Source organism: Brachyhypopomus gauderio, chromosome 10, assembly GCF_052324685.1.
Source record: "Brachyhypopomus gauderio isolate BG-103 chromosome 10, BGAUD_0.2, whole genome shotgun sequence".
In the NCBI taxonomy this organism is placed as follows: domain Eukaryota; kingdom Metazoa; phylum Chordata; class Actinopteri; order Gymnotiformes; family Hypopomidae; genus Brachyhypopomus; species Brachyhypopomus gauderio.
This window is the reverse complement of record NC_135220.1, coordinates 13,807,659-13,832,258: the sequence shown is the minus strand read 5'-3', so window position 1 is coordinate 13,832,258 and position 24,600 is coordinate 13,807,659. Positions and strand designations below refer to the sequence as shown.

The 24,600-nt window shown below is 50.6% G+C and overlaps 1 protein-coding gene across 2 annotated transcripts in view; it reads left to right on the top strand.

Moving 5' to 3' along the window:
• Positions 1 to 24,331, top strand: part of tln1 (talin 1) — a 59,740-nt gene extending 35,409 nt beyond the window's left edge. For both annotated transcript variants that reach the window (XM_077019690.1, XM_077019689.1), the window contains 30 exons: positions 923 to 1,025; positions 1,336 to 1,544; positions 1,782 to 2,099; positions 2,242 to 2,381; positions 3,518 to 3,611; positions 3,998 to 4,087; positions 4,499 to 4,621; positions 5,521 to 5,664; positions 6,140 to 6,301; positions 6,647 to 6,787; positions 7,489 to 7,670; positions 10,574 to 10,706; positions 11,446 to 11,547; positions 11,729 to 11,899; positions 12,108 to 12,353; positions 12,507 to 12,626; positions 12,762 to 12,908; positions 13,040 to 13,206; positions 13,390 to 13,573; positions 14,936 to 15,061; positions 15,260 to 15,376; positions 15,553 to 15,738; positions 15,969 to 16,076; positions 17,636 to 17,741; positions 18,415 to 18,539; positions 19,071 to 19,196; positions 19,427 to 19,489; positions 19,737 to 19,919; positions 22,362 to 22,487; positions 22,803 to 24,331. In XM_077019690.1, the coding sequence (XP_076875805.1) occupies positions 923 to 1,025; positions 1,336 to 1,544; positions 1,782 to 2,099; positions 2,242 to 2,381; positions 3,518 to 3,611; positions 3,998 to 4,087; positions 4,499 to 4,621; positions 5,521 to 5,664; positions 6,140 to 6,301; positions 6,647 to 6,787; positions 7,489 to 7,670; positions 10,574 to 10,706; positions 11,446 to 11,547; positions 11,729 to 11,899; positions 12,108 to 12,353; positions 12,507 to 12,626; positions 12,762 to 12,908; positions 13,040 to 13,206; positions 13,390 to 13,573; positions 14,936 to 15,061; positions 15,260 to 15,376; positions 15,553 to 15,738; positions 15,969 to 16,076; positions 17,636 to 17,741; positions 18,415 to 18,539; positions 19,071 to 19,196; positions 19,427 to 19,489; positions 19,737 to 19,919; positions 22,362 to 22,487; positions 22,803 to 22,937 (4,377 nt within the window). In that variant the 3' untranslated portion in view covers positions 22,938 to 24,331. The remainder of the gene's footprint in view (positions 1 to 922; positions 1,026 to 1,335; positions 1,545 to 1,781; positions 2,100 to 2,241; positions 2,382 to 3,517; positions 3,612 to 3,997; positions 4,088 to 4,498; positions 4,622 to 5,520; positions 5,665 to 6,139; positions 6,302 to 6,646; positions 6,788 to 7,488; positions 7,671 to 10,573; positions 10,707 to 11,445; positions 11,548 to 11,728; positions 11,900 to 12,107; positions 12,354 to 12,506; positions 12,627 to 12,761; positions 12,909 to 13,039; positions 13,207 to 13,389; positions 13,574 to 14,935; positions 15,062 to 15,259; positions 15,377 to 15,552; positions 15,739 to 15,968; positions 16,077 to 17,635; positions 17,742 to 18,414; positions 18,540 to 19,070; positions 19,197 to 19,426; positions 19,490 to 19,736; positions 19,920 to 22,361; positions 22,488 to 22,802) is intronic.
• The last annotated feature ends 269 nt before the right edge of the window (positions 24,332 to 24,600 follow it).

The following is a 24,600-nucleotide window of genomic DNA, read 5'->3' as shown; positions in this document are numbered from 1 at the left end:
TATAACTGTCTAATGCAGTGATAAGAGAAAAGGGCGAAGAGAAAGTCAGGATGCGTTTCTCCACGGTCCCTAACTGTTACCCCAGACTCTAACGTACTGCCCTGACAGCTCCATGTTGCAACTCTTATCTCCCTCACACACACAACTCACTGTCACACACTTCCTTTCACATGAGCAACCACAACATGCTCTGTGAGTGTGTGTGGGTGTGTGTGTGGGTGTCCGTGTTGCGAGTGCTTCCTGCTATCTCGCGCCTCGGTACCGCTAGGAAGCACGCCACCCCGAGCCCTCCGACACCGACACCAGCCAGGCCCCACGTAACACGGCTCAAAAAAGAAGAGCTCAAATGCTCTGTTGATCGAAACGAAAGGTCACGACCTGTTCACTCCCACTGCAGACCCGGTCTGGGTCAGCCGCGTGCGGTGTGTGTGTGTAGGAAGAGAATGTGCTGAACCACACACACTTGTAGCCATTGTGCTCAGTCTGTTCATGTGGTAAGGATACACATATCTGCAACTACAGCCATATTTGTAGCAGTGGTAGCCACAGGCTGGTTGAAGGCATGATCGAGATCGGGGTTTTGTGTTTGAAGCCATTTTGACTTTTTTTCTGTAGCATTACCTTATTTGGTAGTAGTTTATGGCTTGTTAAGAGCATTCTTTTGTTTTTTGCCACGTGTGTTTGCATGACTGTCATTGTTGCATAATCTATTTCTGTACATTATACAGCTGCACCTGTCAAGTTATCACAGCTTATGACGCACCATTTAAAAGTGGTGTACATCGAAGCTGTGTGTAGAACTGTGGTTGTGGCTTAGAACTGCCTCACTGTGTGTGTGTGTGTGTGTGTGTGTGTGTGTGTGTGTGTGTGTGTGTGTGTGTGTGTGTGTGTGTGTGTGTGTGTGTGTGCGTGCGTGCACTAGTTGGAGAAATGCTCTCAGGACCTGGGCTCCAACACCAAGGCTGTGAGCTCAGCTATTGCCCAGCTGCTGAGTGAAGTCACCCAGGGCAATGAGAACTACACAGGTACAACATCTACTTCCTGCTGACCTGGAGCTCAGCCTGAGGGCTAGCCTAGCACTGCAGGCCCCTCTGCAGGTGTTAGCACACTGCACTCTAACTAGCCTTTAGCCCCATCTTCAGCTTTTAGACTTCTCTGACAATGTCCTATAGCACCCCCTGCCAGTCGTGTTCTAGCATTGCAGGCATTTATCTGAGGTTCTTGAGGATGATCTCAGGATAAGCTGTTAAGGTTCATTCGTGATCAACGTCCTTGACTGAGCGAGGCGTGCGAGTGTGTTGGTAAGGTGCGAGGACTCTCCTCCGTCCTGCGCAGGGCTGGCCGCCAGGGACGTCGCCCAGGCTCTGCGTGCGCTGGCCTCCTCGGCCCGGGGCGTGGCCGCCACCACAGAAGACCCGCAGGCGCGCACCGCCATGCTGGACTGCGCCGAGGACGTCATGGACAAGTCGGCCAACCTCATTGAAGAGACCAAGCGGGCCATCGGCAAACCCGGAGACCCCGACAGCCAGCAAAGACTGGCCCAGGTCAGACGCCATGATTCTTGCCATGACGCTTTATGTTTAGTAACGAGGCCTCCCTTTTAATTGTCACAGCAGGCTTCAGCGTTGGCTGTCCAAGTCCAAGCGCTCGTTATTTTGAAAAGATAAGTGCTGTCTGATCATGGAGTCTATGATTAGGGTTCCCTAAGGAGCTGCCACTGGGCTCGTGATGATAATTGGTGGGATGTGTCTGTGTGTGTATGTGTGTGTGTGTTCTATCAGGTGGCCAAGGCTGTGTCCCAGGCCCTGAACCGCAGTGTGAACTGCCTCCCAGGACAGAGAGATGTGGACAATGCCATTAGGAGTGTGGGAGAGGCCAGCAAGAAGCTCCTCTCTGCCCAGTTCCCGCCCAGTGGGAGGAGCTTCCAGGAGGCCCAGGCCAACCTGAACCAGGCGGCCGCCGGCCTCAACCAGTCGGCCAATGAGCTGGTGCAGGCGTCGCGTGGCACCACCCAGGACCTGGCCAAGGCCTCGGGCAAGTTTGGCCAGGACTTCAGCCAGTTCCTGGAGGCAGGAGTGGACATGGCTGGCCAGTCACAGGTGAGCTGGATGAAAGATTGATGGAGTGTTGATGGAAACGTATTATGTATTTTTAAGCGTGTAGGAATGTATTATTTATAAATCACTTGAAAAGGAGAAGTGAAAACTCTAGGTCCTGCTCACCGATGGCCTCTCTGTGTAGTCCAAGGAGGACCAGACTCAGGTGGTCACCAACCTGAAGACCATCTCCATGTCATCCAGCAAGCTGCTCCTGGCAGCCAAGGCCCTGTCCACTGACCCCAACTCCCCCAACCTGAAGAACCAGCTCGCCGCTGCCGCCCGGTGAGGACCTCCTTCACCTCCTCGTATCTCTGCTCACACCATCACACCATCATGCTCAGACTGCTCCAACCATCAGGCAGCAGATCCACTGGTTCCACCGGCTTTTTGTAAATGTCAGCAATTTTGACGTGAGCTAAATCGCAAATCCTAGACCGTCGGTCTGAAATTAGTGTAATGATGCTTGCCTGCCTCTGGTGTACAAAGTCAAATGACGGATTGTTGCAGGTCGGGCAGGGAGCTTAGAGTAGTTCACTAATGGGCGTGAGGTTGTTCACCAGCGGCTGTTGTGCGTCACAAGCGTCACTTCCACAGCAGGAAGGGCTCTAAGGATTCAGTTCATCACCCCACTGTCTAATACAGCATTACACACCATTACGTGACTGCAGGTCTTTTTGACTGTAGAAATGTTTTGTAGTTATTTACTTCTAGGTACTGATCTGTTTTCTGCACCATTTAATTTAGTTTTATTGAAGTTCTTTATTGTTTATAATGTGTGGGAAGTGTTACACAATAACTACCACTGACACTGGCATTCAGGATACATACACACACAATGAACATGCGCATACACACACACACACACACACACACACTTGCACAATGAGCACGCACACACACACACACACACACACACACACACATGCATGCACATAATTGCAAATGCACATGCATGCACGCGTGCACCACACACAACTACAGATGCACATTTATGCGCGCACACACACTCCTATCAGCCTTACGTAAGTCCTACACGGTTCGTTCTGCATGTTTGAGCAGAAATGGGAGTCATTATATAATGACCAGCGGCTGCATGAGCTGAGCCATGTTCATCTCTGATGCGCTCTTGTACACACAGCGTGTGTGTGTGTGTGTGTGTGTGTCCAAGCCATTCCAGGCAGGGCTACCAAACTGTAATCCTGCCACTCTGAGCTGTGCTGTGATTCTCGGAGCTCGCACGCCAGTGTGAGCCGTGCAGCCCCAGACAGAAGCTGCTGCGCGTGGTAACGCGGGTGGGCGGATTTCTCAGCCTCTCCAGTGCATCTCCGCCTCCCTCTCTCTCTCTCCCTCTCCCTCTCTCTCTCCCTCTCCCTGCTTGTATGCTTATCTCGCGTCTCACTCGTTCTCGCTTTTCGCAGTGCCGTGACTGACAGCATCAATCAGCTGATCACCATGTGCACCCAGCAGGCCCCGGGACAGAAGGAGTGTGACAACGCGCTCAGGGAGCTGGAGGTACACGCCCCATTCCACTTTTCTTTCTTTCTTGTGCTCTCTTTACCTGTCTCTCTCTCTCTCTCTCTCCCTCTCTCTCTGTTTATATGGGAGAGGCAGTGGTGAAGGCAGTTAGCTGGTGTAGATTACTCGTTCCTTAAACGGCAGTGATTGGCTATCAAATGGTCAGCCCTGTGTCATTTCACTTTTACGTATCGGAGCAGCCTGAATTTTCAGCTTGCAGTCACATCACAGGCGACGCCAGTTCTAGCTGAATGGCAGGAAGTGATGTCATGTTGTTTACTTGTTGCTTAGCATTTGCCTTTGGCACACTGTGTTAATGGCTGCATAATTTAAAATGTGTCTGTTACCCCACTGTGTGCTTGTGATGGGGCATCTGTGTACAGACGGTGCGGGGCATGTTGGAGAACCCGACTGAGGCAGTGAATGAGCTGGGCTACTTTGACTGCATCGACAGTGTGATGGAGAACTCCAAGGTGCACACCTTCACACCTGCGCATGACGTGTGTGTGTGTGTGTGTGTGTGTGTGTGTGTGTGTGTGTGTGTGTGTGTGTGTGTGTGTGTGTGTGTGTGTGTGTGTGTGTGTGTGTGGAGGTCCTGCTGTGTGGATGGTTGTGTGTGTGTGATGTGGAGGTCCTGCTGTGTGGATGGTTGTGTGTGTGTGTGTGTGTGTGTGTGTGTGTGTGTGTGTGTGGTGTGGAGGTCCTGCTGTGTGGATGGTTGTGTGTGTGATGTGGAGGTCCTGCTGTGTGGATGACACCTGTGTGTGTGATGTGGAGGTCCTGCTGTGTGGATGGTTGTGTGTGTGTGTGTGTGTGTGTGTGTGTGTGTGTGTGTGGTGTGCAGGTCCTGCTGTGTGGATGACTGTGTGCTGTTTGGTGTGCAGGTTTTGGGTGAGGCTATGGCAGGAATCTCCCACAATGCAAAGAACAGTAACCTTCCTGAGTTTGGAGACGCTGTCAGCTCCGCCTCCAAAGCCTTGTGTGGACTCACTGAAGCTGCTGCTCAGGTAAGTGTGTGTGTGTGTGTGTGTGTGTGTGTGCGTGCGCGCGTGTGCGCGCGTGCCTTTTAATTTTGATTTCCTCCATCCCACTTAATTAGCTTTACTAATTAACACTGTTCACACTCTCTCTCTCCCTCTCCACCTCCTTCCATCTCTGTGGTTGTTCATCCAGCACTTCTTCTCATGTTTTAATGGCCACAGTCCTTGTTTCATTCTGCCTTTCATTCTGCCCACTGTTGGGTGGCAGCGTGTCTTCTTTTTCCATTTTTTTTTCCCAAAGAAAAAAAAAAAAGTGTGCTTTTCTGCATTTTGGTCCTGCTTTGTAATGGGTCTGATGGAAGACGATGAGTCATGTTTAAAGCCCCCCCCTCTCCGGTGCTGAAAGCTTTTCCGTGGGCCTCCGAGACGCAGCTTCTCACACCCTCATTAGAACGTGATTGGTAGTTGTACAGTGCAGGGGAAATTTCTAGTGCCAAACGAGTGATTGTGTGAGCGAATGTGTGCTTCCATGGGCGTACTTCTGTGTGTGTGTGTGTGTGTGTGTGTGTGTGTGTGTGTGTGTGTGTGTGTGTGTGTGTGTGTGTGTGTGTGTGTGTGGGATTGTTGCCAGAGCAGATGGTGAGAGAACTTGAACTCTGTGAGGCTTTGGTGTTCAGGGTAGAGCAGACTTGAATCTGTTTCAGGCACTTTTGTTTAAAACCTTCATACCACCTCTGCTTCCTACACACTGTGCTGTAGATGCACTGTGTATTCAGTACTTGTCAATTTATAAGCATTAGTTCCTTCGTCTTTGCTAACAACCTACCTGTAGATATAATTAAAACATTCAGGACTTCGCTAACTGAAACTTAAGCCGGTTGACCCGTTTGGTCCCGTCTTTCTCACTCTCTCTCTCTCTCTCTCAGGGTGCCTATTTGGTGGGTGTCTCCGACCCAAACAGCCACGCTGGGCAGAAGGGTCTCGTGGATCCAGCTCAGTTCGCCAAAGCCAAGCAGTCCATTCAGATGGCCTGCCAGAACCTGGTGGATCCTGCCTGTACCCAGTCCCAGGTAAGCACAGCTGTGCCCTGGGTTAGGTTTGTGACTGTGGGTTGGATTGGGATTATGTTAATCTCTCTGCATGCTATTCTGAGTAGCGAAGTACAGCCCGTCTGCTGCGTGATCAGCGTGCTAATCATCCAAACCAATCTGGAACTCAATCTGAACAGACTGTTGTACAGTGTCCTGCTCTGCTAGTCCTGCAGGGTCTTTGCATCGAACAGTGAAATGTTTTACGGCTCAGACGACTCCGCTAATAATGGCTTGATTATTATGAATTGTGGCTAGCATGTTATGTTATTTATAGAGTACCTAGGTATGTTTTGGTTAGGATGTCAAGGATGGTGACTTTTCAGAAGCTATGATCTGAATTGAAGTGTAGCTGTTTTAGCATTTGCTATAACTTCATTCATAATTAACTTTATTCATGATGAAGAATCCGGTAATCAACTTTCTCCACTGTGCCTTTTGTCCTTCGTTTCCCAAGGTCCTCTCTGCTGCCACCATCGTTGCCAAGCACACCTCCGCCCTCTGCAACGCCTGCCGCCTGGCCTCCTCCAAAACGTCCAACCCTGTTGCCAAGCGTCAGTTTGTCCAGAGCGCCAAAGAGGTGGCGAATAGCACCGCCAACCTCGTCAAGTCCATTAAGGTGACCGCTGTCTCCGACACTGTCCCGGGCCGTGAAGGTCAAACGATCAGGGAGCTCAATCTCTACTGGGCCTGTGGGGATTTGTCCAGATTCTGTGTACTGTGTATATTTTGGGAACACCATTCGCATAAATAACAGGCATTTGGGGGGTGGGTGAGACTGGCTGGTGTCCACACAAAGCACTACGTTGTTGTTGTTGAGATTTGTTCCCCTGTGCGAGGACACGTTTCCCGCTACGGGAGGCGTCCAGGACGGGCACTCGTGTGCCTTCCGTGTGCGGTAAATGGACTTCATGTAAATGGGGTTGTGTGGAAGTACAAGAGCTCTGGCTGTCCCTGTCCCCAGGCCCTGGACGGAGCCTTCAACCAGGAGAACAGACAGAAGTGCAAGGCTGCCACAGGGCCGCTGATCGAGGCCGTGGACAATCTCACTGCCTTCGCCTCCAACCCGGAGTTCGCCAGCGTGCCCGCCCAGATCAGCCCAGAGGTACGTGAGGCGGAGCACGCCCGGTGCCACCCGTGTGACCGCTTTGGGTGCCCATGGATTAGCATGACCTTGCTGGACCATTGCTGTGTGCGGCCATAGAAGGTCAAGCCACCTGAATTTGATGAAGCTTGAAGACGTTTTGCAGGGGACTCCTGCAGTGCAGTTGAGTGGAGGGAACTTCCCAAACATTTAAATCTCAGTGGGTGATTCATGCTTGTGATGTCATGGAACTTGCAACGGTCCCATGACTGTTGAAATCCTGAGGTGTGAATTGGTATTAAAGTGCCATAAGATCCAATGATGCTACAGCACTGCGAGTAGATAATGGTGTTGTTCTTCTGTTTCTCTGACGTGCATCTATCAAGGGCAACATTGTACAACACATAGCTAGAAAAGACAGTTTAAAAGAGCAGGCCACCTGTATCACACCAATTCACACCTCAGAATTTAAACACCAGAATCTCCTACCGCTCATCTGAATTGATGAACCCCAACAGACCAGTAGCGAAACTCCTCACAAATCATACCACAAAACTCACTTACCTCATAACAACAGCAGCCGTTTCACGAGCGACGTTTAACCCGTCCCTTGTAACGTTAGACTGGACTTCCAGACCAGGCCCCAGCATGTCTTCAGGCTAGCGACGTGGTCCATTACACAGTCCACTGTGCTGAAGTCCATGTGTGCGTTTGCGTGGCAGGGCCTGGCAGCCATGGAGTCCATTGTGGCAGCAGCCAAGACCATGCTTGAGAGCTCCACGGGCATGATCCAGACGGCCCGCTCGCTCGCCGTCAACCCCAAAGACCCGCCCAAGTGGTCCGTCCTGGCCGGCCACTCCAGGACCGTGTCCGACTCCATCAAGAAACTCATCACCAGCATGAGGTGGGAACGCGGGTGGTCCTTGTGGTAGACGTGTGAAATCGCTGCTAGTGTGCAGACAGTGTGGATTCATGTCCTTAGGGTGTGTTGGGGGGGGGGGGGGGGGGTGAAGTTTGATAGGATGGTATTAGACGTTCGGGGGGGGGGGGGGGGGGGGGGGGGGGTGAAGTCTGATAGGATGGTATTTGACGTTCTGCGGGGGGAGGGGAGTGTGGTGAAGTCTGATAGGATGGTATTTGACGTTCTGCGGGGGGAGGGGTGTGGTGAAGTCTGATAGGATGGTATTTGACGTTCTGTGGGGGGGGGGGGTGAAGTCTGATAGGATGGTATTTGATGTTCTGCGGGGGGAGGGGGGTGGTGAAGTCTGATAGGATGGTATTTGATGTTCTGCGGGGGGGAGGGGGGTGTGGTGAAGTCTGATAGGATGGTATTTGACGTTCTGTGGGGGGGGGGGGGGGGGTGAAGTCTGATAGGATGGTATTTGACGTTCTGCGGGGGGAGGGGGGTGTGGTGAAGTCTGATAGGATGGTATTTGATGTTCTGCGGGGGGAGGGGGGTGTGGTGAAGTCTGATAGGATGGTATTTGACGTTCTGCGGGGGGGGGGGGGGGGGGGTGAAGTTTGATAGGATGGTATTAGACGTTCGGGGGGGGGGGGGTGGGTGAAGTCTGATAGGATGGTATTTGACGTTCTGCGGGGGGAGGGGAGTGTGGTGAAGTCTGATAGGATGGTATTTGACGTTCTGCGGGGGGAGGGGTGTGGTGAAGTCTGATAGGATGGTATTTGACGTTCTGTGGGGGGGGGGTGAAGTCTGATAGGATGGTATTTGATGTTCTGCGGGGGGAGGGGGTGTGGTGAAGTCTGATAGGATGGTATTTGATGTTCTGCGGGGGGAGGGGGGTGTGGTGAAGTCTGATAGGATGGTATTTGACGTTCTGTGGGGGGGGGGGGGGGGGTGAAGTCTGATAGGATGGTATTTGACATTCTGCGGGGGGAGGGGGGTGTGGTGAAGTCTGATAGGATGGTATTTGATGTTCTGCGGGGGGAGGGGGGTGTGGTGAAGTCTGATAGGATGGTATTTGACGTTCTGCGGGGGGGGGGAGGGGGGTGTGGTGAAGTCTGATAGGATGGTATTTGACGTTCTGCGGGGGGGGGGGGGGGGGGGTGAAGTCTGATAGGATGGTATTTGACGTTCTGCGGGGGGAGGGGGGGTGTGGTGAAGTCTGATAGGATGGTATTTGACGTTCTGCGGGGGGAGGGGTGTGGTGAAGTCTGATAGGATGGTATTTGACGTTCTGTGGGGGGGGGGGGGTGAAGTCTGATAGGATGGTATTTGATGTTCTGCGGGGGGAGGGGGGTGTGGTGAAGTCTGATAGGATGGTATTTGATGTTCTGCGGGGGGAGGGGGGTGTGGTGAAGTCTGATAGGATGGTATTTGACGTTCTGTGTGGGGGGGGGGGGGTGAAGTCTGATAGGATGGTATTTGACGTTCTGCGGGGGGAGGGGGGTGTGGTGAAGTCTGATAGGATGGTATTTGACGTTCTGCGGGGGGAGGGGGGTGTGGTGAAGTCTGATAGGATGGTATTTGACGTTCTGCGGGGGGGGAGGGGGGGTGTGGTGAAGTCTGATAGGATGGTATTTGACGTTCTGCGGGGGGGGGGGGGGGTGAAGTCTGATAGGATGGTATTTGACGTTCTGCGGGGGGAGGGGGGGTGTGGTGAAGTCTGATAGGATGGTATTTGACGTTCTGCGGGGGGAGGGGGGTGTGGTGAAGTCTGATAGGATGGTATTTGACGTTCTGCGGGGGGAGGGGGGGGTGTGGTGAAGTCTGATAGGATGGTATTTGACGTTCTGCGGGGGGAGGGGGGGTGTGGTGAAGTCTGATAGGATGGTATTTGACGTTCTGCGGGGGGAGGGGGGTGTGGTGAAGTCTGATAGGATGGTATTTGACGTTCTGCGGGGGGAGGGGGGTGTGGTGAAGTCTGATAGGATGGTATTTGACGTTCTGCGGGGGGAGGGGGGTGTGGTGAAGTCTGATAGGATGGTATTTGACGTTCTGCGGGGGGAGGGGGGTGTGGTGAAGTCTGATAGGATGGTATTTGATGTTCTGCGGGGGGGGGGGGGGGTGAAGTCTGATAGGATGGTATTTGACGTTCTGCGGGGGGAGGGGGGGTGTGGTGAAGTCTGATAGGATGGTATTTGACGTTCTGCGGGGGGAGGGGGGTGTGGTGAAGTCTGATAGGATGGTATTTGACGTTCTGCGGGGGGAGGGGGGTGTGGTGAAGTCTGATAGGATGGTATTTGACGTTCTGCGGGGGGGAGGGGGGGTGTGGTGAAGTCTGATAGGATGGTATTTGACGTTCTGCGGGGGGAGGGGGGGTGTGTGGTGAAGTCTGATAGGATGGTATTTGACGTTCTGCGGGGGAGGGGGGGTGTGGTGAAGTCTGATAGGATGGTATTTGACGTTCTGCGGGGGGAGGGGTGAAGTCTGATAGGATGGTATTTGACGTTCTGCGGGGGGAGGGGGGTGTGGTGAAGTCTGATAGGATGGTATTTGACGTTCTGCGGGGGAGGGGGGTGTGGTGAAGTCTGATAGGATGGTATTTGACGTTCTGCGGGGGGAGGGGGGTGTGGTGAAGTCTGAGGATGGTATTTGACGTTCTGCGGGGGGAGGGGGGTGTGGTGAAGTCTGATAGGATGGTATTTGACGTTCTGCGGGGGGAGGGGGGTGTGGTGAAGTCTGATAGGATGGTATTTGACGTTCTGCTCTGTTAAGATGCTTTTCCCCATTAGGCACATTAAACCTAATTTGTTTTTTCAGTAATTCGCACTTGCTTCTGTTGGAGTGCTGTTCCATCAGCATTGGGTCACCACTGCCTAATTTGGGTTTGGTTCATCTTCTGACAGAGATAAGGCCCCGGGTCAGAGGGAGTGTGATGAGGCCATCGAGGTTCTCAATAACTGCATCCGCGAGGTGGACCAGGCCTCACTCGCCGCCATTAGTCAGCAGCTCACACCCCGCGATGACATCTCCCACGAGGTGTGTTTCAGCCTTGTGAACACACACACACACACACACACACACACACACACACCATGCACACTCATAGAATCACAAAACTTGGAAAATCTGACTCTTCAGGGACTCCAACAAATAAAACTTGGGAATCCTAGGAACCCTTTAGTGTTTTTCCGGCATTTACTGGGGGGAAAAATAAGAGTGAGGTAAAAAGTTGGGCAGTGGTTTAAAGTTGTGGTCCGGGGCTTTTACAACTGCCCTTAATAACGGAGGATTAGCAGGTGGCTCAGCATGAAGAGCATCTCTGTAAGTATGTGATGACTGCACATTTATACATGGGCAGTTAGGCCAGTTTTCTAATATAGGCGTGCAGGGGTATAATTATTGTGATGTTAGGAACATCATTATTGTAGAGACCATGGCATCAGAACAAGATGGTAAAAGTCAAATTGAGGTGAAACTTGAAGCTTGAACAGTCTTCTTGTCGTGGTAAATGGTGATGGGAACAGGGCTACGTTCACAGAGTCTGGGGTCAGAAATACCAATAATAGAAGCAGAATCATTAACATTCATGATGCCTGCACACAATAAATCCAGCGTGTGCATGAATACGTAGGAAAATCCACATTCTGCGCAAAGACATGAATTCTCTACAAAGCAGCCATTATGTACTCTGTGTTCCTAGTTAAGTATTACTGAAACTCCCAAATTGTTGCTGTCGAAGAAGTCATGGTGGTGTGAACGTTCTCGTTTGCTACAGGCTCTGCACGAGCAGATGGCAGCCTCGGTGCACGAGATCAGCAACCTGATCGACCCGGTGGCCCTCTCCGCCCGCTCCGATGCCTCCCAGCTGGGACACAAGGTAACTACAAGTCCTCCTGCAGACATCAAGCACTCTGCTCCTCAGCCAGCGATCACCGGGTGTGTCTTCAGCTACGGCCACCTTCCTCCCTCTGGACACCGATGCTCGCCCTCCTGGGGTCTCTGTACGTCGGCACCATGCAGCCGTTCAGTTTCTCTCCTGGTCTCCCTCGGTCTCGCAGGTGTCTCAGATGGCGAGCTACTTTGAGCCGCTCATCATGGCCGCCATCGGCACGGCCTCGAAAATCGTGAACAGCCAGCAGCAGATGAACGTTCTGGACCAGACCAAGACTCTGGCAGAGTCCGCCCTGCAGATGCTGTACACAGCCAAAGAAGCGGGCGGCAACCCAAAGGTGATCTTGTAGTTTGATTCCTTTTACTCGTCTTCCTTACTAGAGACTTTGGGACTTGTTCTGTCTGCCAGGTCTTGGTAAACATCTGATTCATACCAATTGGTAAACCCAGCAGACTACCCAACATCGGTTCTGACCCAGGACGACTAGCTGTGGTGGTCGGACTTTGACGGCCGGGTTGTTGTTGTTCTTGCTCCCCCGACCACAGGCGGCCCACACCCAGGAGGCGCTGGAGGAGGCCGTGCAGATGATGAAGGAGGCGGTGGACGATCTGGGCGCCACTCTGGCAGAGGCGGCGAGTGCAGCAGGTGCTGTGGGCGGCATGGTCAACTCCATCACCCAGGCCATCAACAAGATGGAGGACTCCGCAGTGGAGCCTGAGGGAACCTTTGTGGACTACCAAACCACCATGGTCAAGACGGCCAAGGCCATCGCCGTCACCGTGCAGGAAATGGTGTGTAATGTGTGGGATTTGCTCCCTAGACATTTTGAGGAGATGCTGTCTTTTTTTTTTCTTGTTTACCACAAACCACGGTGGTAAACATGCTTTGTGTTTAACGTGAAATAATCCACATGTGGAACTGCGATTATTTCAATGTGTCACCAGGTCACCAAGTCAAACACCAACCCAGACGAGCTGGGCGGCCTGGCCAATCAGCTCACCACCGAGTTCGGGGACCTGGCGTCTGAGGCCAAATTAGCTGCCATCACCGCGGAGAGCGAAGAGGTAAACCGGACCATGTCCTTCTCGGACCACCCTCACCCATCATTAATTAACAACTTGAAATTAAAGCGTCTGCATTTGAGGATTTGAGCACCCGATTGGTGGATGAGTTGGTCTTTTTGTCCTGGGCTGGTGCAGATCGGCTCACACATTAAGAAACAGGTGACTGAGCTGGGCTACAGCTGCACCGGACTCGTCACCAAGGCCGGGGCCTTACAGTGCAGCCCCAACGACTCGTTCACCAAGAAGGAGCTCATAGACAGCGCCCGCAAAGTCTCAGAGAAAGTAGGACCCACATCTCCCCTTTTCAGACCTTCTCATAATGAAATGTGTCATTTATCTACACGTTTGGCTTTGCTGCTCATCCCACGTATGGAGGACGTGATCAGTGTTTAATATTCGTGACTTTTTTTCAGGTGTCTCACGTGTTGGCAGCGCTCCAGGCTGGTAACCGTGGCACCCAGGCCTGCATCACGGCCGCCAGCGCTGTGGCTGGCATCATCGCCGACCTCGACACCACCATCATGTTTGCCACCGCGGGCACGCTTAACCGGGAGAATGCGGAGACCTTCGCCGACCACAGGTCTCCAACGCACCTCGACCTCTGCACCACGTTAAAACACAGTCAGAACACACTACTCTCACACACCATTACACCACGTGCTAATCCTGTTCAATCTCATACGAGATTATGTCTACAGTTAATCATTTTTACATGTGATTATTAATTGTTGTGATATTGTTTTGGTTTTTTTTTGCCTGCCAGGGAGAACATCCTGAAGACAGCCAAGGTTCTCGTGGAGGACACCAAGCTACTGGTGTCTGGAGCAGGAGCCAGTCAGGAGAAGCTGGCCCAGGCCGCTCAGTCCTCTGTCAACACCATCACCAAACTGGCTGACGTGGTCAAGCTGGGGGCAGCCAGCCTAGGCGCAGAGGACCCCGAGACCCAGGTATGGGTGTCCCTCCTGTGCCTGTCTGAAATGGACACTGGTCCAGCGAGATATGGGTGTCCCTCCTGTGCCTGTCTGAAATGGACACTGGTCCAGAGAGATATGGGTGTCCCTCCTGTGCCTGTCTGAAACGGACACTGGTCCAGAGAGATATGGGTGTCCCTCCTGTGCCTGTCTGAAACGGACACTGGTCCAGAGAGATATGGGTATCCCTCCTGTGCCTGTCTGAAACAGACATTAGCATTAGCATTTAGCGTCTGTGTTCTGTTTTCTCAGAGGCATGACTGTGCCAGTGTGTTTCTGATCTCTGCTGCGCTTATGACGATCCTCCCTCTCTTCTGTTCTTCCTGCTGCTACCAAGACGTGCTGCTTGGGCATCACTGTAGTGTTAGTAGTTTTCACTCAGGTCCTCTCCTCTCAGTGGCCCTGTCTCTGCCTCTGCTTGACACTCAAGACTATTTATGCTTCCTGCTGCTTTCCTATTGGTCCTATTGGATGTGGGTACTGCTTGTGTCTGGAAGTAATGTGTGTGTCTCACGTCCATCCTAAATGGGCACCATGAGGGAAGACGTGTGCCATTGTGCTGGACGTGAACTCTCCCCGCAGTACTGCAACGGGCTCCAAAACACATTCCACTTGCTCACATGGCAACGATCAGTAACTCACGGAAAAACTTTTGGACAATTTTCCTAATAGCTGGTTACTGCAGCGAAGAGCCAGATCATTAAATAATCATCTAAATATATATTCCAACGCTGATCCAGCTGTCTGAGGCCTTGAAGACGGTTATTCTGCCTCTTCTCATTCATTCCCATTGGCTGCTTTTTAATCAAATGATTACTTGTGTAGTAGTGCTCGGGCCACATGTGTGAGTGTTGTCACGGCGATGTCTTCAGCGTGAGCTGGGTGTAATGGTGGTTGGAGGCCCTAGCGTGAGCTGCCTCTGTTTGAGTCCTGCTCCCCCAGATATCGGCCACATGTCTACAGGCCCAGACCAGCAGGCCTTGGCTTACAGCATGAAGGCCAATTTACTTGCAAGCAAGCGATTAAAGTGATTTTTATTTCTTTATTTTCTCCCCCTCAACCTTTTTGTCTATTTTCTGTATAAAAATGTCTTCACTGTGCAGAGAAGCCACCGCACAAAATACACAGTCGACTCGCACTGGTTTGGTATTCATTTCTGATGTATATTCATGGTATTCATTTTTTGTATATAATGAATTATATGTAATCAGTAATGCTGTATGGAACACACTTTTCTGTGAGTGTGCGTGGTTGTGTGCGTGTGTGTCCACCAGATGTCAGTGTTGCTCTCTTCTCTGCCTTGTCCTCTGGCACTAATGGCGTATTGCCCTCCTGCAGGTGGTCCTGATCAACGCTGTGAAAGATGTGGCCAAAGCTCTCGGGGACCTTATCCGTGCTACCAAGGCGGCAGCGGGCAAACCTCACGACGACCCCGCCATGCTGCAGCTGAAGAACTCCGCCAAGGTGGGCCCTGCACCACAGAGATCACCATCATTACCATAGCGATCCTAAATATCAAACCAGTCAAACACCAGCGACTGTAAACAAACAAAAACAAAACACAATACACACGGCAATGCAGCAAATAAATGAGAAAAGTCATTATTGTATTCGTACCGTCATGCCACGTGCTGACGTCACTGTAACGTCTGCCCTCTCTAGGTGATGGTCACCAACGTGACGTCTCTGCTGAAGACCGTGAAGGCGGTGGAGGATGAAGCCACCAAGGGCACTCGAGCGCTGGAGGCCACCATCGAGCACATCAAACAGGAGCTGGCTGTGAGGAACCTGCTCACTTCAACCACATACAGCTACTACACATCACGTGGCTAACCATAGACCAGATCCAGCCATTGGCCGAGGCAGCTGTGGCCCTCCAATACCTGACAGCGATACTAAAATCACTTGTGCAGGCATTATAAAAAATAAATACATTTTTGGACGCCACCCTGTAGGTGTTCAGCAGTTCGGAACCCCCGGCCAAGACCGCCACGCCGGAGGAGTTCATCCGCATGACCAAGGGCATCACGCTGGCCACAGCCAAAGCCGTCGCGGCCGGTAACTCGTGCCGGCAGGAAGACATTATTGCCACGGCCAATCTGAGCAGGAGGGCCGTCGCCGACATGCTGCACTCCTGTAAGGTGAGCGCCCCCTACCGCCAAAGAGCAGCGTGGCAGCTCCTCGATACAGAAGGAGAACCACAACTCTCAGCTCAGAGCTGATTCATCTGGTCACCATCTCTCTCCCTCTCTCTCTCCCTCCCTCCTTCCTCTCATCCTTTATTGCCCTCTGTCTCTCTCTCTCGATCACTCTCTTGTACCTGTCTGTCTCTCTCCACAACTCTCTTCTTCCTTTCTGTCTCTCTCTGCAGCAAGCAGCCTACCACCCAGAGGTGAACAAGGAGGTTCAGGCCAGAGCTCTGCGTTTTGGGACCGAGTGTGCCAACGGGTACCTGGGTCTCCTGGAGCACGTGCTGGTGGTGAGTCACCCTCCCCTGGCCCCGGGCGTCTGCGCAGCTGTGTTAGTGTTTGGAAGGGTGTCGTGAAGGGCGTGAAATGCTTTACTGGTGCTGTTTAATCTATTCAGACCCGGTGTTTCAGCCTGAGGTCCACAGCCCACACCTCGCTGCTCTTAGCACTCTGTTTCCTCAGTCCGTCCAATTTTATTTCATTCCCATAAAATTTGATGCCCTTGGCATCATAATGAAGAAAAAATATATGAAAATTCAGCCATCAGAGTCCTCAAGTGCAAGTCAGCTGTAGCTGTCCGAATCACAGAGTGAATGCATACATTACCCTGCAGTCCCGCAGCTGACCATACTGACGATGCAGCAGATTAACACTCAGGACTATCAGGACACTACACTGTGTGCTACGGTATGTGTGGTAAATGATAGCATAAACTGCAGATTCCTGAAGGTATATTCCTGACTCTTCTGTTGTGTGTGTGTGTGTGTGTGTGTGTGTGTGTGTGTGTGTGTGTGTGTGTGTGTGTGTGTGTGTGTGTGTGTGTGTGTGTGTGTGTGTGTGTGGTCATTCACCGTGGTAGCCGGTGAGTAGGAGTTGATTGACCTGCACGAGTGTGCATCTGCATTGTGTGTCCAGGAAAATAAACTGCCCTTTGACCCCAAGCCCTATTCTTACCCACTCACGCATGTCAAGCGTCTGTAGTGCTGTCATTGTAGAACAATGGGTGGAGTCCTTTCAGCCGAGGTCAGGGGCTGAAATGTCTGAGCTTATCTGAGAACAGTAGACACGACTGACCAGGGTTGTGAGATCAGGAATAATGAATGAGCTTCATCATACTGGACAAAAGGTTCAGATCTGGGAACAGTTTTTACCCACTGAATATTATCTATGAAAATACATTCATTCTCTTTATTCTAGATTAATAGTCTTGCTCTTTTTATCCTAGATTAATCGCACAAATCAACGATTTACGGGTTGCTTTGCCTGAGGTGTATATGCAGTTCTTCATGAATAATTAAAGCATTGCATGGATGTGCAGTGTTTGTAAATTAACCATTTACATGAAAATTAGGTTATGACATCATAGGAAGTTTGACTGTGATGTGCTTTGAAATGAAATGCTTAATGTGATATCTGAGTACACTTCTGCTCTCCACAATCTGTGTCTCCCTTGGTTGTCAGACTTTGAGAAAGTATTCCATCTGGCTTGCTAATTATTTGATGTGTGTGTGTGTGTGTGTGTGTGTGTGTGTGTGTGTGTGTGTGTGTGTGTGTGTGTGTGTGTGTGTGTGTGTGTGTGTTGCTGGGGCCACAGCTTTTCTTAGCACTGTGGGTGAATGAAGCAAAGCCTGCAGGCCTCTAGGGCCGCTAACTTAACGCCAGCCACCTGTTATAGTCTCACCACGACAACGCTGAAAGACACTCCGGACACACACACACATATAGTGAAGCATTATTGAAACAGCATTATCTTTTCACATGTTCACACACACACACACACACACACACACACACACTTGCAGGTGACAATCTTGCACTGACTCTGATTCGTGTCTCTGTCTCTCCACAGATCATCCAGAAGCCCACCCACGACCTGAAGCAGCAGTTGGCCAACTTCTCCAAGCGTGTGGCCGGCTCAGTCACTGAACTCATCCAGGCGGCCGAGGCCATGAAAGGTGCTGTTCTCCCCACCCCCTCCACCCCCTCCCGGCCAAATCAGGGCCACCTCCACCTGTCCCCTGGGCCCATGCAGCCAGGACTCATGGGCTTTCACTCTGAGCTGCTGAACAGCCCATGGACTTCTGGAGTCCTCCAACTTACAGAAAGCAAATCCTTAGCCCAAGCAGGCTGATGATACCCATGTCTCAATTTAACAGATGATGCATGGTTGGAGTATTGAAGAACGTGTGCGCGTGTGTGCGCCTGTGTGTGAGAGAGGGAGAGATTTATCTTTGGGCCCGAGTCCTTCATTCTCGTCATTTCTGAACCCTAACGTGTGTTCTCCTGCTGACTGTCTTAAGCCCACACTGCTCGAAAACTGAGACGACGGCCTGAGATGCTCTGAGACATTTGGGGGGGGGGGGGGGGGGGGGTGGGGGTACACTGAGTGCTGCTCACAATCCTTCAGCACATAAGGTCACGTGTCCAGTCACACCAGAACACGGGGATGAACGGTGACTATTCTGTCCGGGTCGGAACGCCTGTACTGCCCTATAAGGTCCATCCAGTCCACCTTCTCTTTGCAGTCCGCCTTCTCTCATGCCTGACCTTAAATAAATAAACCCAGTTATGTGTGTCTAGCTTCCAAATCCTCATCTCCATCTTTGTTTTTTTTTTTTATTCGCGCAGGCACCGAGTGGGTCGACCCGGAGGACCCGACCGTCATCGCTGAGAATGAGCTGCTGGGCGCCGCTGCCGCCATCGAAGCCGCCGCCAAGAAACTGGAGCAGCTGAAGCCCCGTGCCAAGCCCAAGGTAAGCCCCGCCCACCAAAGGATTACCCACAACTCTCTGGGTGTAGCCACACCCTTTAGCCACACACTCTGACAGAGCTCTTACTGGGGGGGGGGGGGGGGGGATCTGTTTTGCTTTTCTCACCTGCTTCGTTCCGAACTGGTAACTGGGTGGAATGTGTATTAACAACTGTAATGCGCTATTAATAACACACGGGACTTTGTCGTCTGGGAAGGATGTTTGCTTTACCAATGATGCTTTGTGGTGATTGGATGAGCACAGCTGGGAATTCAACATGTCGACACATTCTCGTTTTGCTTCACACAGTATGCGCTGGGACGGAAGGTAACCCATAAAGTCATGTGAAGTATGTCATGACACGTAACGTGCGATTTCTGTTTCATGGCATGAATCACGTTCATCTTCCGCATCATCGTACATCGTCGCCATTGTGCTGTTCCTCATCCAGCATGCTCGGCGTAACCCAGAACGGTGTCCGCTGTGCGCCGTGCGTCAGAAATGACTGTGGCACTTGTCTTTGCGTTCGAACAGGAGGCCGACGAGAGCTTGAACTTCGAGGAGCAGATCCTGGAGGCGGCCAAGTCGATCGCCGCTGCCACCAGCGCGTTGGTGAAGGCCGCGTCTGCTGCGCAGAGAGAGCTGGTGGCCCAGGGCAAGGTGAGCTTCCCCGCTGAGATCCATCGGGCCAGGGGCCCCTTTCTCCGGGCATCCCTTCTGTCTCTGGCCTGTCTCGATATCCACTCAAAACTCATTTATTCCAATTGTGTCTCCTGCAGAAGCTCCGTCAGTACGACTCGATGCCGCCGACTTCGGTTTTAGAAGAGCAACTTTGTTTTGAAGAAAAAAAAAACATTTCAGGGTTTTAAGTTTGTCTTCTCTTGGTTCAGGTCGGCGCTATCCCAGCCAACGCAGTGGACGACGGACAGTGGTCTCAGGGTCTCATTTCAGCCGTGAGTTCTGTTCACACTTCTCTCTCCAACACGTGCATGCTCTTAGCTTCCAGATGGAGCCACCTGTGACGGAGCTGGCAGGTGTTGCTTGATGACTTGAAATGTTGACGCGATTAGGTGCTGAAACTATTGTGGCTTCGGCCAGACGTGGTGGTGCAGTTGAAAAGGTCTTTTTAGAAGAAAAAATACACTATTTATTCCATTTTACTGGAATCTTGTAGCTTAGCTGGTCAGCTGTGTGTTCCAGGCCCGCATGGTAGCTGCAGCAACCAATAACCTGTGTGAGGCAGCGAACTCGGCCGTGCAGGGCCACGCCAGCGAGGAGAAGCTCATCTCCTCCGCCAAGCAGGTGGCCGCCTCCACCGCCCAGCTCCTCGTGGCCTGCAAGGTCAAGGCTGACCAGGACTCGCAAACCATGAAGAGACTGCAGGTCAGTGGGTTTATTAATGGTTTTGTTTTTGATTTTTGTAAAAAGTATTTTTATTGTTGAAATAGTCTTCTTCTTTTTGCTTTCAAAAGCTCTGAATGCTAAATCACGTCGTTATCAATGCTAACAGACATCATCACTCAAACAAATCTGCTGTATGGTCACTTCCGTTAAAGAGGACAGAGCTGCTGTGGGGAACGCTCTCCTCTCCTCCTCTCTCCTCTCCTCTCTCCTCCCCCTCTCCCATCGTCGTCTCCTTTCCTACACATATGATTCTCAGCACTAGATGGTTTACTGGGCTGTGAAGTCCCACACACTTCCCAGTTCAATCCAGACACTGGTGCTCTAGCCACTCAACAATGGCCCATGCTGGGCTGCTGTGGAGGCCGTGACCGGGCCCAGTGCTCCACTCCTAGGGTTACAGGGCATTCCTCCCCCGCTCAGCTGTCCTGTTAGGCTTAAGCTGTCCTATGTTTAGCCTCTATTATACTCATCCTGCTAATATAGGTTAGGGCTTTTCTTTGAGGTTCAGCCTGCGTCTCAAAGGGACACATGCAGTTAATGGATTTATGTTGTTGGTTTTGATATAAGGTTATTGGTCAAAATTGATGCGCTGGATAATGTCACAGGTAACATCTTGTTGAACATGGAGTGACCAATGAAAATGTCCATAACGTGGCCCTAAAAGTAAGGACTGCAGATTTAATGTCACCTAGTGCTCAGCCTCAAACCATACATTAGCCAACCTTTCCTCCTTCACCACTAATGTAATTAGTGAGCTCATTAAGATTCTGGAAATACCCAAAAGCATTTAAGATTCTGGCACTTCGTTTGGAGAATAGGTGAGTTGAAAAGTGTTCTTGTCCAATCAGAGGAGGCTTAGCTTTGTGTGGGAGCCGTGGTAAGAGCTGTGACGGCTTCCTGCACCTCACGCCAGCCGAATGTCCCTCCCACCTGAGGCACCAGTGTTGCCAGGAAACCAAAAAAAGAACCACAGTCTGTCTTTACTTTCCTGCTGCAGATGATTCTAGACCAGTAGCACGAAGATCTCCTGGATCCCCACTACCATGATCCTGGATCCCCACTACCATGATCCTGGATCCCCACTACCATGATCCTGGATTGCTTTTAACGAAATAATGACTTCCAAAAGTGCCAACGTGTAGCCATTGAGTTGTGTACTTGGTTGTGCTTTTTGTTTTAAAATGTGTAGAAAACAGGAAATGTCTTCAGATGTCAAATATAATGACAAGCTATTTATTCAGCTGGTATTTAAACCCCCCCCCCCCCCCCCCACTTCACAGTGGGGTACAGACATGCACATGCACCATTTGAGAGATTTGAGTGCTGTCGTTATGAAGTCCTGGATAAACTATGAAACTTCTGGCGAAGTTGAAGAAGGCAGCATTGAATAAATCTTCTACGTTTGTCTGCTCATTTGAGTCTGGTTTTATTAACATTTAGTCATCCTTGGCGGAGCTTTTGTAAATGTTAACTGGAGAGAATAAACAGATGAGATCATAAACAAGCCCCTCTGTGCGAGTCAGGGTTTAGAGTCGTGGGTCAAAGCATTTCTTAATTCACTAGTACTTATGACTGCAGTTATGACTAAGTGGCTAGTTAAAAAATTGATTGTGAAAGTCAGTTTGAAAAGAACACAAGGAAACAAAGGAAAAAAGGAGTCTGGGTCCTTGTCCACAGCTGTGGCAAACTTACTCAAGCTCCTTTGAAATTACTTAGGCAACCCCCCACCCCAACCCCCCCTCTCGGGTCACAGCGGTGCGGAGAAGCACCATTATCTGTGTGAGGTGTACAGTTTTTCCACCCAAGCAGGCCTTAAGGCCAGTAGAGGCCCTGGCACACAGCACAGGGCCATAAATCACCGTCCCTGCCAGACCGGGCCGGCCGCGTCTGCACGGCCGCTCTCCTGACTCTCCTCACTGCCTCAAAAGGCAACAGGAAGAACAAGGAAGCGCTCAAGGATGGGCTGACGGACGAGTCACAGGGACGTGTGTTTTTGTTTTGAGTGAATCATGGGTGTGCGCCTCACGCCACGCTCTTTCCTCGTCTTTCGACTGAATTGCCTTTTAAAGTCATTTGGAGGGTCTGTGTAGGAGCGGTTTTGGTGTTCATCACGGAGGGTTCAGGAGGCCTCGCCCGTCACACTGTTGGTGGAGCACTGACGCAAGCCTCGTCTTCTGCACTGGCCTCGCTCTTGTTACTACTGGATCTGTAGTTCATTTGAATGTTAAGAATATCTCAGACTAATATCTGAACTGAAATTCGTTTGAAGCCTGAAACCTGAGAAGTTTGTGTTGGTCACACAGACGAGACTTTTTCTTGGTAACTGTGTGAGCTGGAGGTTAGCTTAATGGAGACAGCATTAAGACTCCCTGCTCACTCTCAAATGCACAATCTCTGAGACCCTCCGTGCTGTCCCTCCAGGCTGCAGGTAATGCCGTGAAGAAGGCCTCCGATAACCTGGTGAAGGCGGCGCAGAAGGCCGCGTTCGAGGCCCAGGACGACCAGGCCGTGATGGTGAAGAGCAGGATGGTTGGGGGCATCGCGCAGGTGAGTCCAAGCCAGCAGGTGAAGCTGCTCGTGCCCAGAACGCCTTGCTCACGTCTCTCTGAGAGCAGCCTGGCCCGGATCATTTCCATAAACCATCTCCTTATTATCATTGCTTTTGTTTTGTAGAATCACAGACTGGCTTCATTCCTCCTAAATGGAGGTTTGACTGGGAGCTCTATACACAAGATTGTATGCTAACTGTGCTCTGTGTGTGTGTGTGTGTGTGTGTGTGTGTGTGTGTGTGTGTGTGTGTGTGTGTGTGTGTGTGTGTGTGTGTGTGTGTGTGTGTGTGTGTGTGTGTGTGTGGCCATCCAGATCATCGCTGCACAGGAGGAGATGCTGAGGAAGGAGAGGGAGCTGGAGGAGGCCAGGAGGAAGCTGGCCCAGATCCGTCAGCAGCAGTACAAGTTCCTGCCCTCTGAGCTGAGGGAAGACGGGCAGGAGCAATGAGGGCCACCTCCACCCTCACCCACGCCTAAACTTACCCCCTAACCCTGCACACACACACACACACCTGCCACTCAGGGCTGCCAGGCCTGAGATCTGTTCTGTTCAAGGTTGGCCTACCTTCACAGGCTCACACGCTTGCAGGGGCAACATTGGGGCTTAATAATTAAAGAGATGCGGTGGGCTAAAAGTGAACAATATATCAGGATGTCTGTTTTAAGCTGTTGATTTCCTTTGTTTATTTGTCCTTATAATGAGCGTCACCATTGCTGCTCCTTTGTTCCCAGCGTATGCAGATAACTGTGCTTTTCTTAGAGCGGCGTGATTAAGTTAGCGTTAGATTTGTTAGCTTTAGTTTGAGGTATCTAGAATGCATGGGTCCTTGCTGTAACACCACTTATTGCCATTTTTATTGCTCCTTTCACAAACGTTAGCCACTGGCTCACCCGAGATTGCGTTGGAGAGTGGTGTGGGTTTTTGTTATTGTTTTTTTTTTTTCTTAGAGCTCCGTCATTATTCGTGAAGAGGAATGTGCTTCCTGGGTAAGGGGCCGTCACTCCACCGAGATGCATGAAATATGCAGCTACAAACCCAGAGGTCCCCTGGATTGACCAAACTGAGGTGTTAAAGAAACTTGGACAGTGTCAATGGGGCCGGGGTGACGTTTAAAACGGTGTTTGACGTTTGGTCAGCTTCCAAAGAAGATGCGGTTTGAATGAGCAGGTTGTAATGGCTGCCTGTTCGGTCTCTGCTTTGGCCTCTCAGCCAAGAACAATTCACTGCGTACTTGTGGCAATTGGACCAGCGGTGCAATGATTACCTTTGCGATGAAACAATTCATAGAGAGAAAACATATCATTTTTTTAAAAAGGAAAGAATAAAGCTATGAAAATGTGTTTCAAATGGTATCTTCTATTAAATTTATATGTTAATACACGTTTGTCAGTGTTTTATTGTTTTTATGAACAGTTAAGCCTACTGGCAATTTCTGTCAAATTTTGTGTCTGTTTTGGAGTATAAAGCCATATATTTGTTTCATATTTTTGTTTCAGATCATGAATTATTGAATAATCTGGTGCTACATACATTTTGAATTTCCCTGTCTGACAATTTCATTAACTGGTTGTATAAAATGACCTGGGCAAAGAGATAATATAGATATGTCATCTGCAAAATGATTTGAGAATATACTGAAGGCATGATAAATCTTAATCTGTATTTGATATTAACAGTAATAGCACAACAATGGCTAGGTGTGATCACGAATTAAGTACAAGGAATATGAAAGTGCCTGCTTATGTCTATGTAAGTGTATACATAACTGTTAAATCTCCCATTTTAAGTGCACTTAATTCTGTCTAACTTAACAAAATCATATAAATTCACTCTTTTCCAAAGACTTCGTGTTGCCTTTTTTTGCACACATCATTAGAGAGTAAAGTGAAGTTCAGAACGAGACGTTCAGGAATGCCCCAACCTCACCGTACCCGTCCCCCCGGGACCGCACGAGCTGCGCACGTACGCCGAAGTCGTAAAGTCTATAATAATATAATACTGAAAGTTACAGCTTGACTCGACCTCTGTAGGTAATAAAATCAGCGATTAAACACAAGTAGAGTCTTCATTCAGGTTTCATTTGAAAACGGACCAATTCTATTCCTCTCAG